The sequence below is a fragment of the Rhineura floridana genome, chromosome 7 (genome assembly GCF_030035675.1).
Source record: "Rhineura floridana isolate rRhiFlo1 chromosome 7, rRhiFlo1.hap2, whole genome shotgun sequence".
In the NCBI taxonomy this organism is placed as follows: Eukaryota; Metazoa; Chordata; class Lepidosauria; order Squamata; family Rhineuridae; genus Rhineura; species Rhineura floridana.
The window spans coordinates 55,078,417-55,104,947 of NC_084486.1; the positions used below are offsets into that span (position 1 = coordinate 55,078,417).

Here is a 26,531-nt window from a genome sequence, read left to right on the forward strand (position 1 = left end):
TGCAGGTGTGGCTAACCCCTAGTTTGGGGGCCACATCTTGCCTGCCAAGCAATTTTTAGACATAGGTTTTGGGTGGTTGGAGCCCAGCGCCCTGATAGGGATGCAAATCTTTCCCTCCCAGATCATCAGGTTTATCTGCATGGATCAGCTGAAGGGGGCAGTGTGTGTGTATGTGCGTGTGTGTATACGCATGCACCAATATGGGAATGTGTCCTGTGTGTGTGTCTGTTCATGTGAGAGAGTGTGTATGTGGCATGCAACCCCCAAACGGTTGGCCATGTGTGAATGCAGCCCTCAGGCCAAAGCAGGTTAGGCAGCCCTGACTTATTGGAACCACATAATATGAAGGAATTCACCAAGAAATATTACACATTTGATGTATTCTCTGGTCTGGATATTTTATTTTTATGATGAAAATTAAAAAAAACCTATTAGTTCAAAGAAAGACAAGATATTGTGACTCAGAAAGCAGTACAAAACCCTGCCTTGGTTTTAGTTTTTTGATTGTCACTTTGCATTTTACTTGGCCATTTATTGCTGCCAGCCACCATGAGAACCATTTGATGGAAAGTACCCCTTCTCAGCACATTTGGGGCAGAAATCCTCACTGGAAATTAAAAAATCCAGAATGTTATCATGGAAGAGAATGGTTACTGTATGACAAGGGGACTGAGTGGGGTTTTTTCCTGGAATTTTTCTTTCTTTCCTTTGCTTTTTTCTAACTTTAAACAAAGCTAAGCTGCCATTCAGAGTCCTTTGGAAATGAGGGTCAGAATACCCCATGGGAATAATGCAGTAGAAGATAATCACCCTCTGATTATGGTACATCACCCATCAGAAGTCTCCTTCCTATAACTCAGGGGTGTGAAACACACAGCCTGTGGGCTACTTCCAATCTGTGAAACCATTTGCAGTGGCCCACCAGCCCTCTACCAAAACCAGACAACTCTTTCACTCCCAACAGACTTGCAAAAATGCCACATCTCTCTTTGTTGCAGCAGCATCACCAGAAGGTCTTGTTTTAATAGGTCTGCCCTTTATAAGATTCTCAGTCTTTGCCTAACCATTGGGTTATGATGACTCTTGTGACTGGCATAGCACTCCTTCCTTTCCTTTATGGCCCAGGCTTCAATAGAAGTTGGTATGATGCAATTTGTATTTAATGCAGAGCTTGGAAAAGTTACTTTTTTGAACTACCATCAGCCCCAGCCAGCATGGCCACTGGATTGGGCTGATGGGAGTTGTAGTTCAAAAAATTAACTTTTCCGATTTAATGGGTAAACTTCCCTGATTTCCATTACCTAAAACAATATGTAAACTAAAATACAACCTTTCTTCAAAATTTGCACTTCTCCGAATTTTGCAATGCAGCTGTCCGACCAAGTAATGTATACAAAAATGTGTGTACCTCATCACAACACTGCAGTTGCTTTCAGAAATAGGGCAAAGTATGCACAAAATGCATACATTGGTGAAAATAACATACAAACATAAATAATGCTAGGGGAAATTGCTTTGTGATAATGTGCACATTATTTATTTATTTATTTATTTAAAATATTTCTATCCCGCCCTTCTACCCTATAATAGGGCACTCAGGGTGGCATACAAAAATAAAATTAAACATGTACATAATAAAATTGTAAACAGTAAAATCACAAAAACATTAAAATAAATTTAAAATACATAAAATACAATTAAAATACATAAAATACAATACACACACACATACTAAAGGGACTACAAAAGTAAAATTTAACGCAGAAGGCATAAAATCAATTTCAGGCTCTACCTTCAATCCCTCCCAAAGGCTCTCCAGAACAAGATTGTTTTCAGAAGTCTCCAGAAAACCAACAGGGAGGGAGCAGAGCGAACTTCTTGTGGTAGAGTATTCCAGAGCTTGGGGGCCACAACTGAAAAAGCTCTCTCCCACATGCCTGTCAATCTAACATGTTTTACTCCAGGCACGCAGAGGAGACCGGAGGCAGATGATCTTAAATCCTGCGCAGGTACATATGGGCGTAAGTGGTCCCTCAGATACATTGGTCCAAGGCCGTTTAGGGCTTTAAAGGTCAGAACCAGCACTTTGAATGGGGCCCTGAAACAAATTGGGAGCCAGTGGAGTTGATAAAGCACAGGAGTAATATGATTCCTGCGCCGTGCTCCAGTTAACATTCTGGCTGCTGCATTTTGAACCAACTGCAATTTCCGAACCGTTTTTAAAGGCAGCCCCACATAGAATGCATTACAGTAATCAAGCCTCGATGTCATCAATGCATGTGTCACATTAGGGAAAATTGCATAAAGCATGCACATGTTAGGAGAAATTTGCACTAAAACACTGATGAATTTTCATGAAGACTCGGTTTGCTTTCTTGCTGGTTTGTTTGTTTTAAATCATAAACTGATGTGAAAATGTGGAGAACTGAACTTTAGTTTGGAAAAGTGAGAAACGGAAATTGGCAGATTTGCCCATCCCACCTGCCAGTGCATCTGCACAGCCCTAACCTCACTGCATCCCTGTCCCACCCAAGGACCATCCAGGTAAACTGGTAGTGATGCTGGTGTCAGCAGTGTGAATGCTGCTGCCTGGCTTTTTCCATGGCAAAATGGTTCTGGCATGCAGGCTGCTGTCGTCTCTGTTTAGGCTAGCAGGATATTTAAACTTCTGTCTGTGGAGAGACTTTTGGCTAGTAGCTATAGCTATCATTGGTGCTCTCCTATTTAATGCACTATGGAACATAGAAAGCTTCCTTACACTGCGTCAGACTATTTATAACCCAGCTCAATATTGTCCATGCTGACTAGCAGACCCTCTGATGGAAAGCTCTACCACTGAGCTACCTGCAGTCAGGAGGTCTGTACTAGGGAAGGTTTTTCTTTCTGGATGCCTGGTTTTGTGTGTGTGGATGATATTGTTGGGTTGATCAACCATCACCATGAGTACATTGGAACCATCTGTGCACATCTAATATGTGGATGTAACTGATGCACATGATAATGATTGGTGTGTGGTAGAAGTGTTGCTAGGGTCAGTGTGGGAGTGGATGTTGATGTTAATACTATACATTATCTCTTGTTTCTGTTCATGTTTTTATTGTTGCTTTTGCTTTCTCTTTTGCTACCTGGAGGGCATAGGTTCTCAGTAACTTTACAGCAGTGTACCAAAGATGGAGCTACAGAGTAATGACCTTCACAAAGGGAAGCCATAGGATCAACCTGAAAAGTTGCATGGAAAATGACAACCATCTGTTTAATTATATGGGGTTTTTTTGGAATAGCATCCCCTTAGATTATTCTACAGCTCTCTAACTTTTATTAGCCTTTTGTATCTTTATTGCTTTTGTAGGTTTCATATTCTGCACCCTACTTCTACAGCTCTAAAAAGTTGGGGTCTTCAAAAAATACTAAGTAGCATTAAAATGATGTATGAGCTTCCCCCCCCCTCCACTTTTTTTTTTTTTTAATCCACTGTCCATGCATAAAGAGTCTAGATCCAGTGCTGGTTTATAGCCTGAATTCCAGTCTTGTCCTGTGAAAATGTAATTGACAATATAACATACTATTAAAATAGCATGTTGAAAACTTGCAAAATGGAAAAAGCAATAAATACTGGATGGTTAGCGCCAGCTGTTTGTGTATGTGTTTTAAAGCTGACCGGTGCTCAGATTTATGGGGTAAAACTCCCACTTTTCCTTCAGGACTGAGTTGGAAGTTGCTTACTTCAGAGGCTGCAAAAAAAAAGTTTCTGCATGCCAGCTAGGAAGATGGTTAGCTCCCTATCCCCATTGTTGCTCCTGACACTCAGAAACAGATGAAGCTCTTTTCCCACCATTTATCCCAAGTTAGGATAAACATCACCTGTTTCCTTCCTTCATATGGATCTCCTTGAAAAGTAGGAGCAACTCGCCTTCCCCCACCCCCGGCAAAGTAGCAATCCTCATAGCAAACCATAATATCTGAATTGGATTTACCACCTAAGTTAGCCAAATCACATGAAATGTTTCTGCACCAGCAGCAGCTACTGGTATGGGTGCATGTTTGAATTGATCCTCAGAAGACAGCAGTGAATTGGTGCATGTTATTAGAAACTAGCAATAGGCCCGTGAAATTCATTCCACTCTGTGTTCTCTCCCCCCCCCAATCCTTAAACTAGCTTTTAGAGTTTGGGGGAAGGGAAAAGAACCAGAAGCATATTGATCTCATCACAACACTGCAATTGCTTTTAGAAAAAGGAAATTGGCCTCCTGCTCTCTTCCCTCCCTTAGCGGACTGTCTGCTGGTAGAAAACTGGTCAATCTAATGCCAGGGGTTGTGGGCAGGTTTCCCCAAAATTCAGTGTTATCTCTGACTGCAGTATTGTCCTTTCCTGCATGGAAATTAATACAGCCATTCACCCATGAAGGGATGCTGTGGTAATCTGCCACTGTAATGTGCAGCAGTTTGTGCAAGTACTTTTCCCATTGATTAAAAACAAGAAGCCTGCATTTAAAGAAGTTGATTAGAAACTCCAGCATATGCAATACACTCCAAGAACTTTCAGTGGATATCCAAGAGTATGGGAAAACAAGGCAGGACATACGTCTGTTTTAAAGTTTTACTGTTTTGGGGGGTTTAATCCTCTGTCCCCCCTGACTCCCCCCCTCTCTGTCTGTATATGTGTGTGTGTGTGTAGTTTTATGAATTTTGTTTTTAGTAGACTGAGTTTCAGCTGTGTTTTATCTTCAGTTTTATTTCTATACCACTCAAAGTTCTTTTTCTACATAAATAAATAAATGTCTTGCACGTGCCAGTGCAAAGGCAAAGTAAAGGGATACATATATTCAAAGATGGCTTTGGGTTGAGGGTTCAGCTGGTTCCTTGCCTTTTGTGACTCTAGCCATTGAAAGTCAAGCCTGTCCAATCTGCACCCCAGATCCTCTTTCTTCATCACACAGGAGCATGACAGAATGTTTATACTTAGGTAGACAGGAGGATATATTCTGACATGCAGAGTATTCTGAAGAATAACCTATTTTCAATTTGCCTTCAAGCATAAAGGGAAAAAAACAGCTGCTGTGGATGTGGTAAACACACATCTAAAAGCAAACTGGGTCATCATGAAATGCCTGTGTTAAAAACTGTAGAAATATTGATGATGATTGCACATGTCATTTGGTGAATGTTTTCTCAGACTCTTTGGAGAAGAGTGTTGCTTGTTGAGAGTATTCCTAACTGAAGATTGGTCCATCTTTAGGCCCCGTTGATTCTAATAGAATATTTAAGCACATGCTTAATTCTCTCTCTGACTTGAAATTAATATAGTAACGTGCTTAATTCTGATCTACACTAACACTGTGCATGTGATTGAACATTGCATGCTTGGTTTTTATTTCCCATGTAATGAATACAGTATCTGTGTTAGGACTATGTGGGGAGAGAGATTTCCTTTCATACACTGTAGTTCTGATCCACACACCCAATGTCTGTTATTTGTGCTGGGAAGAAATATGCTAATGCCTCCCTCCAAAAAAGCCAAGAAATGACGCCCCGCTCGCCGCGCAGCTGATGAGCAGGGCCTAGTTGCAGATAGGGGCGAAGCTGCTGCCTCCATCTTTGTTTGGGGCAACATCGCGTGTCACTCCTATTGTGTGTGTGCAGCGTGCAGCGTGGAAGAGCGGGGCTTCTGGGCTTATTTAAGTTCAACCGCCCCTCCTACCTTCCTCTTTGCCAGTGCGACACCCACCCCACCCTCCCTCTTTTATGGTGTGCCTAGGGGTTGCTTCGGGGCTGAGTAGGAATTTTTACCCTGCCCACCCGTGTTGGCGGGCAGGTTTTTTGCCTGCTCCACACCATGGGAGTGGGACGGAGTCGGGTTAGGGGGCATTGTGATTAATAGGCGGTTTTGGCTTATTTGGCTAACTTGAATGTGTTGACAGGTCAATGCCCTACCAGGCTATGCATCTTGCACTGGTGCGGGAAGGTGCAGGAAGAAAAATAGGTAAGGACAGCTAGGTGGCCCTCTTAGGCACCTTTGGAGGTGATTGGCGGTTCCGGAGGCCTGTCTGTCAGGGCTCGAGGGCAGGATATGGGCTCGAGGGCAGGATATGGTCTGCTTCTGGGGCCAACTTATCTTATCTATCCAGGGGTTATATGGCCCCGGGTGGGGATGATGTGGGAAGGCCCCCCTACTCACCTACAAGGTGTGGCCGGGGTAAAGGGTAAGCAGATGGGCTTGTCCTTGCCCCAGCAGGGGCTGGTCACCCGAGAGCTGTGTGGCAGGCTACTTGCTTATAGACAGTTCCCGCACCTAGGTTTCTTTCTGCAGGTCACTTTAAATTGGGTTTTGTTTGCTGTAATTTAATAAAGTGGCCCTTGTTCAACCCAAGCTGATGTCTCTGTGTCTTATTTCGCCCCTCGACTGCAAAAGGCTAGTCACATACCTAATGTCATGTCTAGATTGGTCCCCTGGCTTGACTCTGGCCCAACCAACTAAGAATCAAACTATACACGATGCTAATGTGTTATTGCTCCATTTTTATAACAATCACTAAAATGTGTCAGAGGGGAATTTTTGTCAGGTTTCCAGTGGGGAAGAACCCTCAACTCCTGCATGCCATAGTCCAGACAAAAATTAGGGATTGCCCATGTCTGATATATATATCAGCTCTTGAGAAAGACTTTCCAATTTCAGCAGGCATTTTAAGATAGTTTTCTGTTTTTAAGATAAATTTTAATTGTTCTTGTCTGTTTTTCTTAAAATTACACCACTTAGAAATTCTGAATATCAAGCAGTATATAAGTACCTGCAATAAAATAAAATAAGTCTCATTGATCTTGGTGTTTGTTTGACTACATCTTTAGGATTATGCTGCAAGATTTGATTCTGTTTGCAATAAATGAATATTTAAATGTCATCAATTTAATCTTCCTAATCAAAATTGGTAGAGTGCCTCCTATATGTCACATATCCATATAATCATAAGTATATATCTGTTTTGTTAATTGCCTCTGATCTTTTGAATGTTCTGGAATCTCTTGCATCCACTAGCAGTGGCTGAAATTGACCCACCTCAGATCAGAATGGTATTGGTTTCTCCAATTCTGTTTGGTGAATTCTCAGGGTATGTCAGGGGAAAGCTAAGGCTTTTCTCAAGACTTATGCAAATCTTAGAGAGGCCTAGCCCACATTACCAGACAGCTACTCTAAGAGTCTGACACTTTTCCAGGCTTACCAAGTTGTGAATGAAAGGGAAAGAGTGAAAATGGCAGTTGCAATGGCTGTTTCTAAGCTATTCCTCCCCCCCCCCCCCCGGAATGAAGAATTCCGAGCATGCTCTGGTTAATAAATTCTGAGAGATGAAAAAACTACCTTTCTTTGAGTTCATGTTAGCCACACAAGGTCTGAGAACACTCAGAAGTCCTCACTGCAGAGAGTGAGATGCAGCTTAGAAATATCCTTTGTGGAGGTGTAGTGGAGGGGCAGTGTGCAGGAGTGCAGATCCAATACTTTCTTTTTCAGGATAGGAGTGATGTCATCTGCTAGAGTGCCACAGTAATTGACAAACCCTCCTTGCTCAGGGAAGTGAATGAAGTGGTGACGCTTTCAGGTCTTTTTCTTTGATAAGGTTTTCTATGTCAGACTAACAAGTTAAGTGCTAGTACTTGTATGCAAGATTGTTTGCATTTCTAATTAAAAGCTTAAAATTACATTTCATCTGGCCGAAGATCTTTTCTTAAAGCTTAACATACTTTGCAAGTAGAACCCAATGCAGTTAGAAGTAAGCACCACTAAGTTCACCAGAGCTTACTCTCAAGAAGCTATGCATAGGACTGCAGTCTTTATGGAACCACAAGATCCCTTCTTGAGAACTGAGCCATCCGTTCATTTTTGGGGTATTTTTTTTTACACAATTGCCTGCATTTTTGGTTCCTCCTTGTGAGCACAGTGGTGGCTTAGAGTATGGGGGTGTGGCTATGGGGTTGTTACGATGAGCTCTTGTTCTTCAAACACTACAACTGTACCACTGATTGGCAGCTGTTTTAGTAAGTTTGGGATATAGTGGTGGTGGGGAAAGTGAAACTGACAGACAAGAGAGCTGGTGCTGCCAAACCGTGATTAGCTAAGCTGAAATTCAGAAGTGGGATGGGTCTAGGAGTTCCAAACTGAACCCCCTCACCCTTTCTCACTCATTTGTAAATCCCATCACCTATTTCTGAAATACTTCTGCATCCCAAGCATTGGCTGGTTTCTCTACAATTTAGTGACTACTCCTCAAAGTGAATGTGTTTGCCATAGCAAGATGAATGTAATAATGAAATGTGTTTATTTTATTTATTTTTATTTTTAATGTAAATATTTAATACTTGTGTTGTAAAATATTTACCAATAAATATTTTTACTAAGATCATCTGATCTTAGTAAAGCCTCTTTAAAAAATAAGAAATCAAACACTAGTAATGTGTTCGTTATGGTTTTGTCTGCAGGTGCTGCTTCTAGAATGGATACTCATATGACTCCTCTGATGCCAACTCAAGTCACCAGGGTAGCGGCTATCTCTTCACCAGCTGTGACATTCATGGCAACCAATTTGGTGGATCAGACATTAACAGGTGTGTTTATGTTTTGTTCTCTTGATTATATTGCTAAAGCATATGTTGCTTATTTGCATATTTTTCAACGAAGGAGTTTCCCACTTGCCCCAGTAATAAAAAAAAAATCCCTTTAACAGAAACATTTTGAAATGGTGCTAAATTTCTCATGGGTAGACAACAGCTAATCCACAATATATAGATTAGATACCAGTGATGTAGCTACATTTTAAAAACTTCTACTCCATACCTTTCCCTTCCAGACTATTGCATGACAGGGTGCTTTATCCTCATGAAGCACTAACATCATCATCATCATCACAGACTGCTTCTGTGTTGGAATTGCTTTTTAATATGTTTTTAAACCTTTTTTTTTAAAGAAAACAGTATGCTTTTAATCTTTTTTAAGATGTCTTCAAAGCTTTTTAAAAATGTTTCTAAAGTTTTGTTTTAATGTATTTTAGAGTCTGTTTTTATGATGTTTTGAAGTGTTTTTAGTGCTTTTGTTTGCCGCCCTGGGATCCTGCTGGGAGGAACGGCAGGATATAAATCAAAGAATAAATAAATTATCATCATCATGCTATATACCATTTAATAAAAAAAAATCTTTAAGTGGTTTTCAATGCCACTTCAAGTACAATAAATTACCTTAGCTGACTAGCCCTCTTCAGGCATTTGCCTGGACCCATGAAGGTTAAAATTTAGTGTCCCTCACTTGGCTAATGTAATCAGTGGCGGCTGGTGGCTCCATATCAGTGGGGTAGTGGAATCTGCTACAGGTTTTAGTCTGAAGCACCTTGGACAGCTCCTTGAAAGCTCGGACTAATACACAAGGTGGAGTCCACTGCCCCACTGACATGGAACCACCAGTTGCCACTGGATGTAGTTAGATTGTTAGTTTAGTGTTAAGCTGTATTTAAATGAAATATTGTTTTATTGTATTTTAATAGTGTTCCTGGTGCTAAGATTGAACAATGTTGGGCAGGTTATAAATAATTTAAAATAAATAAAAGTATGTATTGGAATGGGCATGTTCACACTGATTGTGTTCTTGTGAAATACTTGTTAGTATGTCTGATTCCCCACTTATCAGAGTTTTTCCATTTTTCAGATCCAGAGGGTTATTGTTGGCATTGATCTGACTTTAACTAGTCCTGTACCCAGTTACTGTGGTGCTTATTGGTGCTGCAAGGGTCTAGATATCACTGTGTAGCAATTGGTCTATACTGAGGAATAAACTGATGCAGTTCTATATTTATAGATACTTTACATGGATGAATCAGTTCATTTCCAGTCCATGCTATATTTGCATGTATCCATTCCATACCATTCCTACATTCGTTTAAAAAATGCACAAAGATATTCATGTATGCTTTTAAATACAAATTTTAATAAATTTTCTCCAAAAACATATTTTAATATTTTTTTTTAATCTAAGAACTACATTGGAAAATTCAGGTAGTGCGAAATCTGGTGGATTTCTGATCTGCTCACTAGTATGGGAGGTAGAGATCTGTTCCATTCATATCAGTATTTGAAGTTATTCCCTAAGCACATCTCTTCCTTTTATTAACAGAATACAGCTGTTTCAGGCAGATGTCTTTGCATTTCAACTGAAAAGAATGTGTGGAGAAGCAGAAGAGCTTATATGTATATATTTGTACTTAGTTAGCATCAGAGCTTGGAAAAGTTACTTTTTTGAACTACAACTCCCATCAGCCCAATCCAGTAGCCATGCAGGTTCTCCAACTTAGCATGTACAGTGTCTCTCTTCTTATTGCTGGAGATTACCTGTCAGCTAGATCTCCACACTGTCACAATAGTGTGTATTTCACTTGAGAAATTGATACCACAACATGTCCTGAATTTTGAAATGCCGAAAATATTAGTCTTTTATGCATGATATTATTTGCAGCAATAATATGGGACAAATCAAGGAACCTAAATAGGACAGCTGATTTTGAAAATTTTGAAGTGCTTTTTTTGAAGACTTCATACAAGTGCTTCTTTCATTTGACAACTTCTCTCTTCATTGTCCTAAAACCCTTGTTCGCTTCATGAAAGAAGTGTACATAATTTCCTCGGCAAATACTCAGGGAGCATGGCTTTAGATTTCAATACATTCTCTAGAGCCTGTGATGGACATCTTTAAAAAAATTCCTGGGTCTGTCTAGAACAAGGCTACAAATAACCTAAAATTTACATTAAATGAATACCATCAAGAAATGTATTGGGATAGATGTCATCATGCCAAGAAGACAATATATATTATTTGCATGTGGGGATACAGATATCAGTTATTCAAGTCTGAAAGGTGATGTTATCAGGAAGCATTTGAAAGATATATGTAATCTGGACAGATTTCGGAGCATTCTGACAAATGTTAGCACTCCTGTTTTCCTTATTAATCAGTAATACATCTTATCCTCTATTTCTTCCCACACAAACCCCCCTACCCTGGTATTGTTTTTCTAACTGTCTTTAGCTCTTTTGACATCTTTTTCTTAGGGATGGGGAAAATTTTTTGTTCATTTAATGTAACCTAATCCACAGTTCCCAAAACAATACACAAAATGAAATGCAGCTCCCCTTGAAAATTCACACTTCTCCAAATTTTGTGACTTAGCTCTCCAGCCAAAAGATGTGTACAAAAGATGTGTAGGTTAGGGGGAAGTGTGCACAAAAATGCATATATTATTGCAAACATGAAAAATGCATTATATTAGGAAAATGGCAAAAAAAACCTGTATCAGGCAAAGGTGCATGCAAAATATGTATATGCAGGAGAAATCCACACTAAAATGCTGAAAAGTGTTCATGACTCTTTTTTTAAAAAAAAATTGCAAACTGTTACAGAAATGTGGCAAGTTGTACTTAAGGTTGGAAAAATGAAAAATGGAGAGAAATAACAGATTTGTACATCCCTACTTTTTCATGTTTGGCTCTCCGTCTTCCAAGCATCCTTCTCTCCAGCCCATACCAATAATGTCTTCTTCCATATTGGTTTGATAAAAACAAAACCCTCTTCTTTCTTTGTATCAAAGAAAGAATGCTGATCCTGAATTAGAGCAGAAGCTGCCAACGTGCCATAGTATCAAAGAGGCCCACAAAACTTGTGGTCCACCCAGCTTGAATGCAACCCACCACTTGCCATACATTGCTGCCTACTGAAGGCTCATTAAAGTACCCATTCTTTGTGTCTGATATGGGACTTCAAAAACACAGAGGGGGCTGTCAGTCACCTGATGAACTGTACTAGATTTGATGAGTCACAACAAGTACAGACTTGCCTTAAATTAAGAAATGACTGTTTGAGTCCCCTTCCCCTTGCAGTCTCCTCCCACCACCACAGCTGTACATTGGCCATAAATCAGTAGTGGAAAGCATTTTTCAGCCCAAGAGCTACATCCCTTTGTGGGCAACCTTCTGGAGGCTGCATGCCAGTGGTAAAAGTAGGCAGAGGAAGATATGTGGCAGTTCCTTTGTATAGTAGGCTACATTCCAGCCACACAGAAAAAGATTTCTCTCTCTCTCTCTCTCCCCCCCCATCCAGAAAAGCAAAAAGCACCATCCCAGTTCAAGGACACATTCTAAATAGGCAAAAGCTCTCAAGGAGGGACAGAGCAGGACTGGTGAGGGGAGTGGACTAGGGAGAGGGGTGTGGCCCAGGTAAAAGTCCCAAGAGCCATATAGGCCTGGAAGGGCCACATTCCCTCCCCCACAGGCCTGAGGTTCTGTCTTGTCAAAGAGTGTTGTATAGACAAGGAGGTGTAGGTGACAGATTACCTCTCAAATGCTACATTTAGGGCCTAGGGGGGATCCTGTAACAGTGAAGTCCATCCACTTTGCATGGGGGATGGACTTAGTTAAGCAGAAAGCTGTATGTACAGGAGAAAACTGGAACTCTGTAACAAGAGGTCACATTCTTTCTATTTTAGATCACTGTGTATAGGGAGGACAAGCCTGGGAATGTACCAGCTGTCGCCTTTGAGGCTCATGATAGCCGTGAGCTCTCTCAGAGGAACATTCACTGTGCACAGGGCTACTGTGCATGAGGCCAGCAGGAGGCAAGTCATACATCTGCTGACTCCTTTGTAAGGGAGGGGTCAGGTAGACTAGAGCAGCAGCCTGTTACATAGAAGAGACAGCAGGGATCAAAGCAGCAGAGAAGCATAGCTGCAGAGGCCCCCAGAAGTGACCAGAGAGAGCGGTAGAAGCATCACCCTGCACAGCTAAAGAGCCATCCAGGCTCTGAAAGATAGAGTGGTAACTAGTTGCCCCCAGGGGATCTCCTAAACACTGCTGTCAAGGAACATGAGATATTTTATGCTTGTTTATATGTGTATGCTCAGCAATAAATGCTGCTAGGTTGCTTACCTTTGGTGCTCTTAATTGCCTAACTGGGATTCATGAACTAACTGACTCTAACCAATGGTTCCTGCTATAAACTATTGCTACCATAGCTATAAATGGCTTCTATTTACTATGTTGGATTCATCATTGCCCCCCCTTCAGTTTCCAGCTACGGTTCCAGCCCCTTCTTCTGCATCTCCACTTACTCTCTCAACCCAGAGGGAGAGGACAGATAAGCAAGCAATCTGAGCCCTGTTCTTGTGGTGATGGTGGTGGTGGTGATGAACATTTATTGCCAGTCCACCCAAAGGTCCTAGGGCAGGTTACAACAATGTTAAAACACAGCATTAAAAACAACCTAAAATCACAAAATGAAAGCCAGTGTGGCATAGTGGTTAGAGTGTTGGACTATGACCTGGAAGACCAGGGTTCAAATCCGCACACATCCATGAAGCTCACTGGGTGACCTTGGGCCAGTCACTGCCTCTCAGTCTCAGAGGAAGGCAATGGTAGACCACCTTTGACTACTGCTTACCATGAAAACCCTATTCATAGGGTCCCCATAAGTCGGAATTGACTTGAAGGCAGTCCATTTTTTTTTCAAAATCACAAAATAGGGAGAGTGCCAAAAATATACGTCTCAGGTGTCAAAGGCCAGGGTAAAGAGATACATCTTCAGCATTTGCCTAAAACTGTACAATGAAGTTGCCAGATGCACCTCAGTGGGAAGGAAGTTCTACAACTTAGGGGCCACCACAGAGCATGCCCCCACCCAGGCCACCCCCTCCAAGCTTCCAAGGGTGGCGGAACTACCGAAACGGCCCCCTCTGCTGATCTCAGCACCCGAGAAGGTCTGTAGAGAAGGAGGCAGTATTTCAGATATTTGGGACCTAAATCGTTCAGGGCTTTAAACACTACTGTGAGTAGCTGTTTTAAAACAGGTGTTATATTAGATCTAAAGGGAAACCAAGCCAGTAATCTGGCTGCTGCATTTTGGAACAGTTAAAGTTTCTGAGTCGCCTTCAAGGGCAGCCCCACGTAGAGCACATTGCTATAATCTAGTCTGGAAGTTACCAGAGCATGGAGTACTGTGGTCAAGTCATCTCTGTTCATCTCTGTAGGGCACTCACAATTTGAAAGAGGCTGAACTCCTGGACCTGCTTCTGACATTGCATCCTTAAGGCTAGTCCTTCCCCCGACACCCGTGCATTTACAGTTATCTGTAAAGGAGCTCCCATGTGTGAGCAGCTGCTTGTGTGCAGTGACTCTACACAAGTGAGTCACTTGATTGCACACATGGAGCCCCTAACTCACCCCTAGGGTTGTTCACATATAGAGATTCCTTTGCTAGATGAGTGTGCTCAACACAGCAGAGGGCAGGGCTAGCCCAGGTATGTGAGACGAGGAACAGACCTGCTTTAACCTGTGAGTGTCCTGCATGTGAGTAACTCACAAATGGGGCTTTGGTGGCTGGAGAAGGAGCAGCAGGATTCACCATAACCTACAGTTGTCTAGCTATCCAGTTGCCACCATCTGTAAGTGTATATGAGGACAGCACGTACTGGAAAGGTTCCACTGAGGTTCTTTTGACCAAGACCCATTAAAACCAACATTACCAGGATACAACTGTTCTCCAGTATTGGGATGTTGTGGTCTGGAATCCATTGGCTGAATTGTGTGGAATGGATTGTGCTCCATTTTGTCCTGGGAGAATTACAATGGCATGGAAAACGTTCTTTGAACTCAATGAAGAACTACTGTCTCGAAACAGTAGGTGCCATGTTGTGTCTTGGTGTGGGAGATAAATGCAATTCAGTTTTCATTTAAAGGTTATTTTACTAATTCACACTTTCCAATATAATACACAGACTGAAACATACCTGTCCTTCAAAATTTGCGGTTTGAATTTTGCAATGCACTTCTTCAGCCAATTAGTGTGTACAAAAATGCATTTACTAGGGTAATTTTTGATTTAAATGCATATATAAAATAACATGCAGAAAGTATTGTATTGGGGGAAGTTGCCTTCAAAATGTATATATTCGGAGAGATCTGCATTAAAATGTTGTTGAATTTCACTAGGACTTTGTTTTTTTTAAAATCAACTGATGTGGAAAGGTGAACTGAAATTAAGATTGGAAAAATGAGAAACAGAGAGAAATGAAACTGACATATTTTCCACCCCTTATTGTGGCTTTGTGTGTGATACTCCAAAATATGTATTTTTATATGTGAACTTCATATGAGAAGTTTATGTCACAAATGATACCTAAACAGAACTAAGCAAATGTCTCCACAGTTTTTCCAAAATGAAGATAAACAGTTAGGACTAAAAATGTGTGACACGGTTTCAATAGCATTGTGTTGTCATGCAGAAATCTATTAATGGATATATGGGGGCCCCTGGCTTCACTGTATGTGGCATCTCTTCAAAAGTAGGGTCTTTTGATTTATTGTTTGTAATCTGTATATCATTGTCTTTTGCACACATGATTGCGCCCTGCATTCTGCCATTAATCACACTGGTTTTATCAGAAGCAGCTACAGAAATGCTTGCAATGATATGCTTCACTTTTTAACAGGAAGGAAGCTTTTCAATCATCAGCTATTCATTTTTCAGTAATTTGACTGTATTTGTTACCTGAGAAGTTATGTGCTTTGGGGGCCCACAAATCTATCCTTATGAATAACTGAAATGCACAAAATCTGCTTGTTTCTTCATTGAAAAGAGTGTATTTTGAATACATTGCAAAAACGTGACAATCGGCATACAAAATCGTCATAAAGTTCATTGGCATGATAAAGAGTAAACAACTGACTATTTTACTCGTTCTGTTAATCCACATTATGAAGCCTTTCAGATGATGGATTACTGATGTTTTATCTGTAATAGCATGGAATTTACTTTGGCTGCATTGACTTTTGGTGGGAATCATTTCTTGTAAATTCTGCCATGACATTTGATCAATAGTTTATTTAATTCAAACCAGCACTTTTGTAACAAGCTAATTGAAATTGTCATTGCTCAATAAGATGTATATTGGCTTGTAAGATTTTTATTTACAGCACACCTTACCTAATATACCTTCCTTAAGACCTATGGCTATGTCTATGTCTAATGGTCACACCGAATTTGGTAATGTCCTGAAAAATAATAGTGCAAATTGACACACACATAAAATTCAGATCAGGATACTACCATGCCACATCTTTCTGTCCAATGGTTCTTGTCTGATTTAGATTGCAACCTGAGACACAGATGAACTACCTTTCCCACATACTTACCTAGCTGTAGCCAGTTGTGGTGACACAGGAGAAGGTCCCTCCTTCCTAGGCACTTGGAACATAGCAGTATTCCAAGCACTAGGAGCAGAGAGGGTGGAGGAGAGGAAAAGTTGCCCATGCAGCAATTGCTGATATCACTTCAGCAACCAGGCAAGAGGGCTGAAGAGATTCAGATCCTGCAATCCTTCAGGTGTCATCAGGAACACCACATGGTCAAATTGGGCTCAAAAGCAGGCTTGGAATTAACCACTTTTTTCTATTGGAAGAGGATAGCTTGATTTGTAGATTCCTGAGCACAATGCACCCATCGCTAGTTATGCCTCTATTAGTTTCTTCTCGGTCTAGCACCAAGAAACAGTTGTAACACATGGGCAGAATGAGGATTATGAGGAAAATCACTTCTTAACTCCAGGTGGCCGTGGATGATATTGATTGTTTTAGTTCATTCCAGTATTCCAGTGGTTTTGGAACAGAAGCAGTCTAGTTCACATTGGTGGATGATGCCAGGAAATGGATGGGGGGAATACAATCCTGTTAGTTCAACTGGACTTTTCAGCCACCCTCAGTACTGATCGTGATGTCCTTCTGAGTTGCCTAGCCAGAATAGGACTGGGGAGCACAGTGTTATAGTGTCCCAACTCCTATCTGAAGAAAAAGGCTCTGAAGGTTGTGCTGAGGGACTGCTGTTCCCCTTTAAGGACATTGGCCTTTGGAGCATCTCAAGGTTCTGTTTCATCCCCCAACTACATCAAGCCGTGGGAGAAGTCAACTGGAAGTTTGAGATAAAGTGTCATCAGTATGCAACAACCCTACCTCTTGTTTCCCCCAGGTAGTCCCAAGGAGGCTGTGGAAACCCCTAAAAGGTTTTGGGGTCAGTTTTGAGATGGAAGCTAAGGCAATACAGATAAGATGGAGGTATTCTAGGTAGGAGAACCTGCTGCTCTGAATGGAGATGTACAGGATAGGGTTACACTCTCCTTGAAGGACCAAGTGCATAGCTTAGGGCAAGGGTCATCAACCTTTTTGAACCACAAGGCACATTTCAAATTTTGAGAGTGCTGGGGGCACCAGTCACAAAATGGCTGCCATGGGGCATGACAATGGCTGCCATGAAGGTGTGGTATATTAGAGGGTAGTCATGGTAAAGCTTTTCCCATAATTTATATTTATGGGAATTATAATTATATTTCCATGCTACAAAAGGCTTGACCTTTTGAATTTCTGCCTGCCAAGCTGTTAAAGGCTTACAAGAACCCTGATTTCCCCCAGTGCCAACCCCAAACCAAAGCTTAGGCTGCCATCTTGTACCGACTTATCTGGAAGTAAGCCCCATTAAACACAAAGAGACTTCTCTGTAGGCATGTATACCACTGCACTGTAAATTAACTATACTGTACAGTAAATTCTTAATGAATCCCTGGTCTTTAGCTTCTGAAAAGCAGGAGACTCACCTAAGCCTCTTTGCAAAGTTTTCACATTTGCCTTTTTTGGTATTGGAGATTCTTTAGCACTCACCGCCACTTATCGTGTAATGGTATTTGCAAAAAAAAAAATACTTCTCAGGATTATCTGAACTCAGGGAACCCATTGCAGGAAAGATTGGTTGCAAGGAGAAAAGAAAGGGTAAACTATGGACATCACAAGGGCTAAGAAAAAAAGATGGAAGCAGGAAAAGTGCACTAAAAGGGAGAATAAAACAGAAGCTCTTTAGGACCCCAGAATTCATATTGCCTGGTGTCCAAAAACTCACTTATCAATCACAGCTCTGACTTCATTCATTGGCTAATAACAGTGACAGGCAAGAGCAGCCAGGCTGGCTCATTTCACATACATCGCTTAGAAGGGTACCTGCCATTTTGCTCCAGAACTTTTCTTTCTAGGAGGGCTCAGTGGTGTAGTCCTGCCAGGGCACACTGGGACAAAGTCCTGTTACTTTTTCGACAACCGGAGCCCTATATCTTCTACAAATCAATTGTCATTAAAGGGCAGCATAATAGCCACATAGAACAGTGTTCTCACTTGGCTCCTTACTTATTGGAACCAATCAGAGGAAAAGGGGGTGAGTCAAAATTCTTATTCAACAACAAAAATATCTGATAAGAAGCTTACTCTGATTTAAGAGTTTTGAATGACCTTATAAATATAAAAGATAGTGACTCTGAAAGGGAATTTACAGCTATAGCCCTGTATTTTTCCTATACCCACTTCTGATTTGTTTTGTTTGATTGCTTAGCATACTATCTTATGGTGGGCAAAGGTGGAGAAGAGCCACAAAACTTATTTAAAATATTTCAGTACTACCTTTCAAGGCAAAGGTTGTCTACAAATAAAGCCACAAAACAATAAAATAGAAATATCAGCAACAGTTAAAACTGTAACTCAGGAATCAGGAAACTTCAACCTGAGGGCCACATTCCCATCTGGGCAACCTTCTGGGGGCCATATGCCAATTATGGGAGGGGCCAGAAGCAGAAATGGACAGAGAAATAAATGTAAATTTTACCTTGACTAGTCTAGTCCCTCTCTATTCTCCATCTATGCAAACAAGAAGCACTATCTGAAAGGTGACATAATTTACACAGGGAGAAGGAAACTGTTTGTCAGACCAAGGTGTCAGCACCGCAAGTAGAAATTCATTTCTCATGCCCCAATAAGCTATGAAAAATTGAACAGAAATATTTATTTTACAAACATTTCTTAACTGCCTCTTCTTAAAAATAGATTGCATTTGCCACCCTCTGAACCAAAGTGTTAAGAATGTTACATGGATATCAACTCTTACTCTATTCCAGAAGAAGAATATGTATTTTTAGGATGCATTTTTTCATTGTACTCACAGACAGTTTGGCTATGCATATTGTACTAAGGATTGGCGGAGATTAAGCTTGCCTCTGAAGCATCCAGTAATTGCTGTTTTGGAAACTACTACTCCAAAATCCTTAAATCATTTAAAGGAAAAAACCGCACACCTAAATCATTGAACTTGAAAAGGGTTCCTACAAAGAGTGTTATATGCATTTGAGTTGGCTCCTTACCTCCTTTCTTCAGAACTGTCATTTTCTCTAGTATATTTGCTACATGCCTCTTGAATACGGGATCATTTATGTATGTATGAGTGTAACTGTGTGGTATATAAGTATAGATAGATAAGCAGACAGATAATGGATTCAACATTTATTGCTCTTCTCAGCTGAAATATGAGAACTGTTTCCATTGAAAAGCCTTGTGCTTGAACTACTAGGAAAGTTTTGCATGGACTGTTTGATATCTGGGTGACCCTGCCAAGAGAAGTGCAGCAGGTGAATATCAAGGAGAGGGCCTTTTAAGTGTTGGCACCCTGACAAAAGAATAGTGTTCCAAGACAAGCTCACCTGGAGCCTTTGGTGAAGACCTTTTATACAGCCAGGATTTTAATGGCCTTTTAAACTAGCCTTGGGCAGTTGTGGCTCCGTGTGGTTTTTAATCTGAGCTGTAAATTGTTTATGCTGTTTCTGTTGCAAATAATGCTTTTTTCCCTGTCTCTTACTGCTGATTTTAATTATATACGGCACCTTTTTAAAAGCTTGTCGTGTAAGGTGTCCAGGGAATATTTGTTGATAGGTGACCATACACATTTAATAAGTGAATAATAAAATTAATTTACATGATAAATTATTCATGTAAGTCACCACTTGATACTATAGGGATGACACGTGGGTGAACCAGCTGGGTGAAGTGCCTACTTCCAAATACTTGATGGAAGCTTTCAGAGTCGCTTGTGCTGATCATGGATTAGGGAGTGCAGGTGTGATAGACCCAATCCTGGAAGCATCCTTATGCAGGCAGCCTTGAGTGTTGGCTGCCCGGCTTCCCTGTCCCTCCTTGCCATGTAGTACCTTTTAGAGCAGGGGTGGAAAGCCTTTTCCAGCCCCAGGGCCACATTCAGTCATGGGCAACCTTCCAGGGGCTACATGCCAATGGTGAGTAGATTCAGAGGCAAAAGTGGGCAGCACAATGGATGTGAATTTTACCTTTGCACAAGAGACTACATTCCAGCCACACACGTCAAGAGGTTTTTACACACACACACCTACACACATATCTCTCCACCCTCCATCTAGGCAAGAAACAGACATCATCATAGTTCAAAGAACATAGGAAGCTGCCTGGTACTGAGTCAGACCATTGGCCCATGTAGCTCAGTATTGTCTACACTGGTTGGCAGCAGCTCTCCAGGATTTCAGGCAGGGAGTCTCTCCCAGTCCTACCTGGAGGTGCCTAGAATTCAACCTTGGACTTTCTGCATGCAAAGCAGATGCTCTACCACTGAGCTACAACCCTTTCTCATCAAGGACACATTCCACCACAGAAAAAGCACTTGAGAAGGGCACCAAGAAGGGCTGGGAACTCCTGGGAAGAGTTCTGAGGGCCAGAAAGAAAGGCCTGGAGAGCCTCATCCCCCTCCCTGACCTTTGCTCTAAAGTGTGAAGATGACATCCAAAAAGGTGAAGCACGCACACAATAGTTTTTTTGTTGGCACAAAAGAAAAATGGTTGACCAGGTGGTAGAAATTCCCTAGCTAAGCTGATGCTGTTATTAAACATAGTGAGGCAACCACCTGAGGAGCCCGCAGCCATTCCTCTCCGTTGCCACATAACTTCTTCTGTGACCCCTTCTTTGGCCTGCTGCCTTAGGTGTTGAAGTAAGATTCAGCACAATGTTGAAATAAGGTTCTGTAAGCAACGTTAAGATGGACCATCTTATCCTTTACCTCACACAACAAAATGTCTAGGGCCAGCCCTATTTCCTTTTTTTTTTATTATTAATTTTTATTCAAATTTTCAAAAACAAAAAAACAACACAAAACAAAAACAATTATACAAAATAAATAAAATGTTGACTTCCGATTTGTCGCAGATCAACCATAGGTCTACAATATATAACAATCCTATCTCTAAAATTATATTACAAAATCACTTTCCTCCAGTAGTTATCTTAATTAATCATCAAATCTCATAAACATTACTTTATTCTTTCCACAAAAAGTCCAAAAGAGATTTCAATTCCTTGAGAGATATATCTTTCAATTTTTCTCCAAATAAACATGTCGCTTAATCCATCTTGATTCAAATCTATTAGGTCCAGTAATTTCAATAGCCATTCCTCCATTATCTATATTAATTCCATCTTCCATCTTCAATAGTCCTGTTAAATCCAGTGGTTGCAGTATCCACTCATCCATTATCAGTATCTCATGATGATCTTGCTGTTATAGCCATAGTCATATAACAAGAGTCTGATGGGAATTTCCCCCTTCACAAATATGTCCTTGCCATCAATTCTAAATATGTTGCTGAAATATTGTTGTAAAGTCACTTCTCTGCTCTTCTTTTTTACAAAATGCACTGGCTCATCTCTTAAGAGTTTTTCCATTGTCACATATTTGTAATTAATTCCATAGATTTTTTCTATGTCAAGCTCCATCACATCATTCCAGTCAAGAAAATTATCCAAGACGTTGATAACTTTATCACTAATATCTTCATTAGTTTCTTCAGAGACAACGTTGAATTCCAAACAGTAAACTTTATTTCTAACATCCGTAAACTCCAGATCTTTTTCCAATTCCTCATTTGTTCCAGTCTCCATGGCTTGTATCTTCCCTTTAATTTTTCTTTTCTCATCTCTAATCCCATCAAAATCCTCTTTCACAGAATCCCCTATTTTTTTAAACTCCTGCATCATTTTGCTAAGTTCAATTTTCATCTCCTGTCTGCCCTGTCTCAGGGTTTGTTTCATTATCTCAATCTCACTCATTATTTTCTGAAACATAATTTCTTCCATGGTCTCAGTCACTTTCCTGGTTGTCATTCTTAAAACCACAAAAACAAAAAATTATTTCAGCCACAATTGGGTTAATGTTTCAGGCTTGCAGACATCAATACAGCCTGTCTTATCTCTTATATATTCAGGAAAACAAAACAAGTTTAGTTCCCAGCTTCAAGCAGTTAGTGGCGTCGTGAGTAAGCAGATTCGTCAAAATGAAATAGACCAAAAAAAAAAAAAAAGTTCCAGACATGATACTCCAAAGTTCATAAATCAAATTTATTTATTTTTTTCCCCTCCTCGAAATAAAAATCCCTCTTCCGTTAATATCTTTAGAATGCACTTCCAGGCCCGCTTTTTGCAATAAAAACAAAGATAAGCTTTTTTCGATTTCTTTCGTCCTTAGTTTCATGAGTGAAAGAGAAATTTTTTAACTCACCCAGTTCCTTATAGCTGATTCATTGACAAATCTCTTTTTGGTGCAACAATTTAAACCAAGTAAAAAAAAATGGAAAGAAGGATGCTTGCCTGTTAGTTCATTTTTCTTTGAAGAAAAGATAAACGTGTCGCTTAATCAGCAGGAGCTTTGATGGAAGTCCGTCCGGCATTCGCTGGCTGAACTTTCTCTCATAAATTAATGAAATCCAGTCCTCCCAACAAAAACAGGCTTTGTGGTTAATCTCACGTTTCTCCCTGACCAGGAGAAAATCTTAACCAGTCAAAAAAAAAAAAAACATTCTGACTGATTAAAGCTGAAAAAACTTCATCTAAGACAAGAGCTTGTCTCAGAGGCAGCACAGGCGAATCACCCTTCCCGGAAGTCTCCGGGCCAGCCCTATTTCCCAGTATAAAATACTTAAACATAAGCAGCACATGTTTGAAATGTTCAGGTTATTTAAAGAGATTACACCTGATGACCTATTCTACTCGTGAATTTATGACCAACTTTCAAACTGATGTGCTGTTTCCCTCCACCTGCATAGACCAGCTATGGTTATAATATACTACATGTCATATTTGCACAGTGGAAGCTAAAGTGGTAAATTATTGTAAAATTGTCCACCTCAGTCAACGGAAGTATGCAAAATTTTTGGTGCACTGAGCTGTTCCTTCTGGTTCCTGTCACTAAGGGACAGTAAACCAAATGTAGAGCTCTATCACTCATGATGAAGAACAAGTCATTGTGTTGAAAACATGTAATGGTACCATGCTAATTATGGTAGGGAATATCTACTGTGCTAGAAATAAGTTGTCTGAAGACAGTGAATATGTCAGAAGCAGAGTAAATACATTGCCAGGGAAAATGAGTGCACATTTTTCTCAATGTTTTCCTGCACTAGCAGGTGTAAATCATTTCTTGGGGTAATGTAGAGCTACCCAGGGAGATTCCTTTCCCTGTTGCAAAGCATGGCTTTCCAAAAAATAAACAAACAAAAAAATTCCAGTTCAGCAGCATGGTTGCTTTTAGAGTTCAGGCTCCCTTTGTTACTGATAAAAATGATAGTTGATAATTTTTCAGTAAGATGAGCTGGATTTCTTTTTGTCTTTAGCATAAAATTATGACATAATATAAAATACACATTTTGTTCAATTTCAGAATCAGACAATCATTAAGAATGGCTCAAAAAAACAACAACCCCTGCACAGTTGCATTCTCTACATGGTAAGAATCTAGCTAGGAGGCAGAGTTGTAACACTGTTATCCAGCTAAATAGAAATTTAAAGGCAGTTTCTGCATGAGTAATGATGCCACTGTAAACACAGCTACTCAGGTTGCTTGACTAGAGATGCTTGAGGAATTTGGCCTTTGTAAATTTCAATATAAAATGACCTGATCCACATCTCTTGGATTAATGTGCAAACTGGAATTTAGCTATCCATTGGATGCTGCAGGGATGAGACTGTGCTGGGACCATCAAGGGGCAAGCATTTCCACCTGCCTTGCCCCACCCCTCTGCCTGGGCCTTATCAGGAGGAGCTGCAGGCTGAGTCGTGCTGCTGCAGGGATGAGACTGTGCTGGGACCATCAAGGGGCAAGCATTTCCACCTGCCTTGCCCCCCACCCCTGCTCTTAGTGACATTTTTCTGGGGACTGCCCTTTACCAGGAAGATGAATGCTTTTGGTTTGCTGTTCCTGTTTTTTTAGAGATGTTAGGACTTCGTTAGTTTGATTTTTTTTTTTTTGTAAATTGTATTGTTTTTATTTGTATTTTGTATTTGTATTTTTTTTGTGTGTAAGCTGCCTTGGGGGCCTATTTGGCCGAAAGGCGGCCTAGAAATAAAACATTACATTACATTTCAGATTTCTCCAGTGTTGTGACACAGTTCTTGAATGTTTTAAACTTTTTCAACATAGGAAGGAGCAACTTTCACCAAGTCAGACCACGTACTCCTGGCTTTCAGGCAGGAGTCTTTCTACTTCTACCTGGAGACAACAGGGATTGAATTTGGGACCTTCTGAAATGCACATCATGTGCTCTTCCACTCTGTTGAGAGAAAATACACATCTGAAACATATTTGTTGTTGTTGTTATGTGCCTGCAAGTTGATTATGACTTACGGCAACCCTATGAATCAGCAACCTCCAATAGCATCTGTCATGAACCACCCTGTTCAGATCTTGTAAGTTTAAGTCTGTGGCTTCCTTGATGGAATCAATCCATCTCTTGTTTGGCCTTCCTCTTTTTCTACTCCCTTCTGTTTTTCCCAGCATTATTGTCTTTTCTAATGAATCACGTCTTCTCATTATGTGTCCAAAGTACAATAATCTCAGTTTCATTATTTTAGCTTCTAGTGACAGTTCTGCTTTAATTTGTTCTGACACCCAATTTGTCTTTTTCATGGTCCATGATATGCGCAAAGCTCTTCTCCAACACCACATTTCAAATGAGTTGATTTTTCTTGTATCTGCCTTTTTTCACTGTCCAACTTTCACATCCATACATAAAGATTGGGAATACCTTGGTCTGAATGATCCTGACTTCAGTGTTCAGTGATACATCTTTGCATTTGAGGACCTTTTCTAGTTCCCTCATAGCTGCCCTCCCCAGTCCTAACCTTCTTCTGATTTCTTGACTATTGTCTCCATTTTGATTAATGATTGTGCCAAGGTATTGATAATCCTTGACAAGTTCAAGGTCCTCATTGTTGTCAACTTCAAAGTTGCATAAATCTTCTGTTGTCGTTACTTTAGTCTTCTTGATGTTCAGCTGTAGTCCTGCTTTTGTACTTTCCTCTTTAACTTTCATCAGCATTTGTTTCAAATCATTAGTGGTTTCTGCTAGTAGTATGGTATCATCTGCATATCTTAAATTATTGATATTTCTCCCTCCAGTTTTCACACCTCCTTCATCTTGGTCCAATCCTGCTTTCCGTATGATATGTTCTGCATATAGATTAAACAAATAGGGTGATAAAATATACCCCTGTCTCACACCCTTTCGAATGGAGAACCAATCGGTTTCTCCATATTCTGTCCTTACAGTAGTCTCTTGTCCAGAGTATAGTTTGCACATCAGGACAATCACACGCTGTGGCACCCCCATTTCTTTTAAAGCATTCCACAGTTTTTCATGACCTACACAATCAAAGGCTTTGCTAATCTATAAAGCACAGGGTGATTTCCTTCTGAAATTTCTTGCTCCGTTCTATATCCAACATATGTTTGCAATAAGATCTCTGGTGCCTCTTCCCTTTCTAAATCCAGCTTGGACGTCTGGTACATCAAATAATATTTAAGTGCCTTTTTTAGAGGATTTAAAAAAAGAAATCCACAGATTAACTGAATGGAACCAAACTATGGATTAAAATTTAACAGTAGCATTGACTGGACATAGACAAATTTGACTGTACTTCTGTTTGGCAAGCTGCCCCTTTAATAATTAGATTCTAACATAGCAATAAGAACTAGAGTCAGAAACGAAATCAGAGAACCCCAATGAGCACGTGAAAGTCATTGTATGGGTCCACAAATGTCTTTTGGTCCAATTTTGTTATCTGATCATGTGAAAGAATGTTTCTTCAGGTAATGTTGGAACTTGATTCCCCATGTTTATCTTGCTGAGCTTAATGTCACAGGTCATATACTAACAGTGGTGTTAAAAAAACAGCTTTTTAATAAATATCCTGGATTCCATTTCCTCCCCTAAGTATAATAGAAATCTTGATTCTGGCAATTATACTTGTTAATTTTGTTATTAAACTTCAAAGAAGATAATGCCATTAGTGATATATAACTGATGCTGTATAAATTAAATGCTTAAGCCACCTATGAGGTTTCTTCATGCTAGCTAATATTAGTTATGAATATTTAGAACAGAACACACAAACACACATACACACCTCTTACTCTGACTACTGAATTTTTACCTGCTTTAACAAATCAAATTATATCTAAATAACAATACTAAGAATATTTAGATAGGAATAGGTCCCAGTGAAATTACTGAGACTTCCTTTTAAGTAAACATGAATAGGATTGAGTTGTAGGAGTGTCCTTCAATCCTTCAAACTGTTGT

The 26,531-nt window shown here is 40.3% G+C and overlaps 1 protein-coding gene across 1 annotated transcript in view; it reads left to right on the top strand.

The window, feature by feature from the left end:
• Positions 1–26,531, top strand: part of TCERG1L (transcription elongation regulator 1 like) — a 273,068-nt gene that overhangs the window by 143,237 nt on the left and 103,300 nt on the right. The window contains exon 5 of the mRNA XM_061634363.1: positions 8,467–8,592. Coding sequence (XP_061490347.1) covers positions 8,467–8,592 — 126 coding nt within the window. The remainder of the gene's footprint in view (positions 1–8,466; positions 8,593–26,531) is intronic.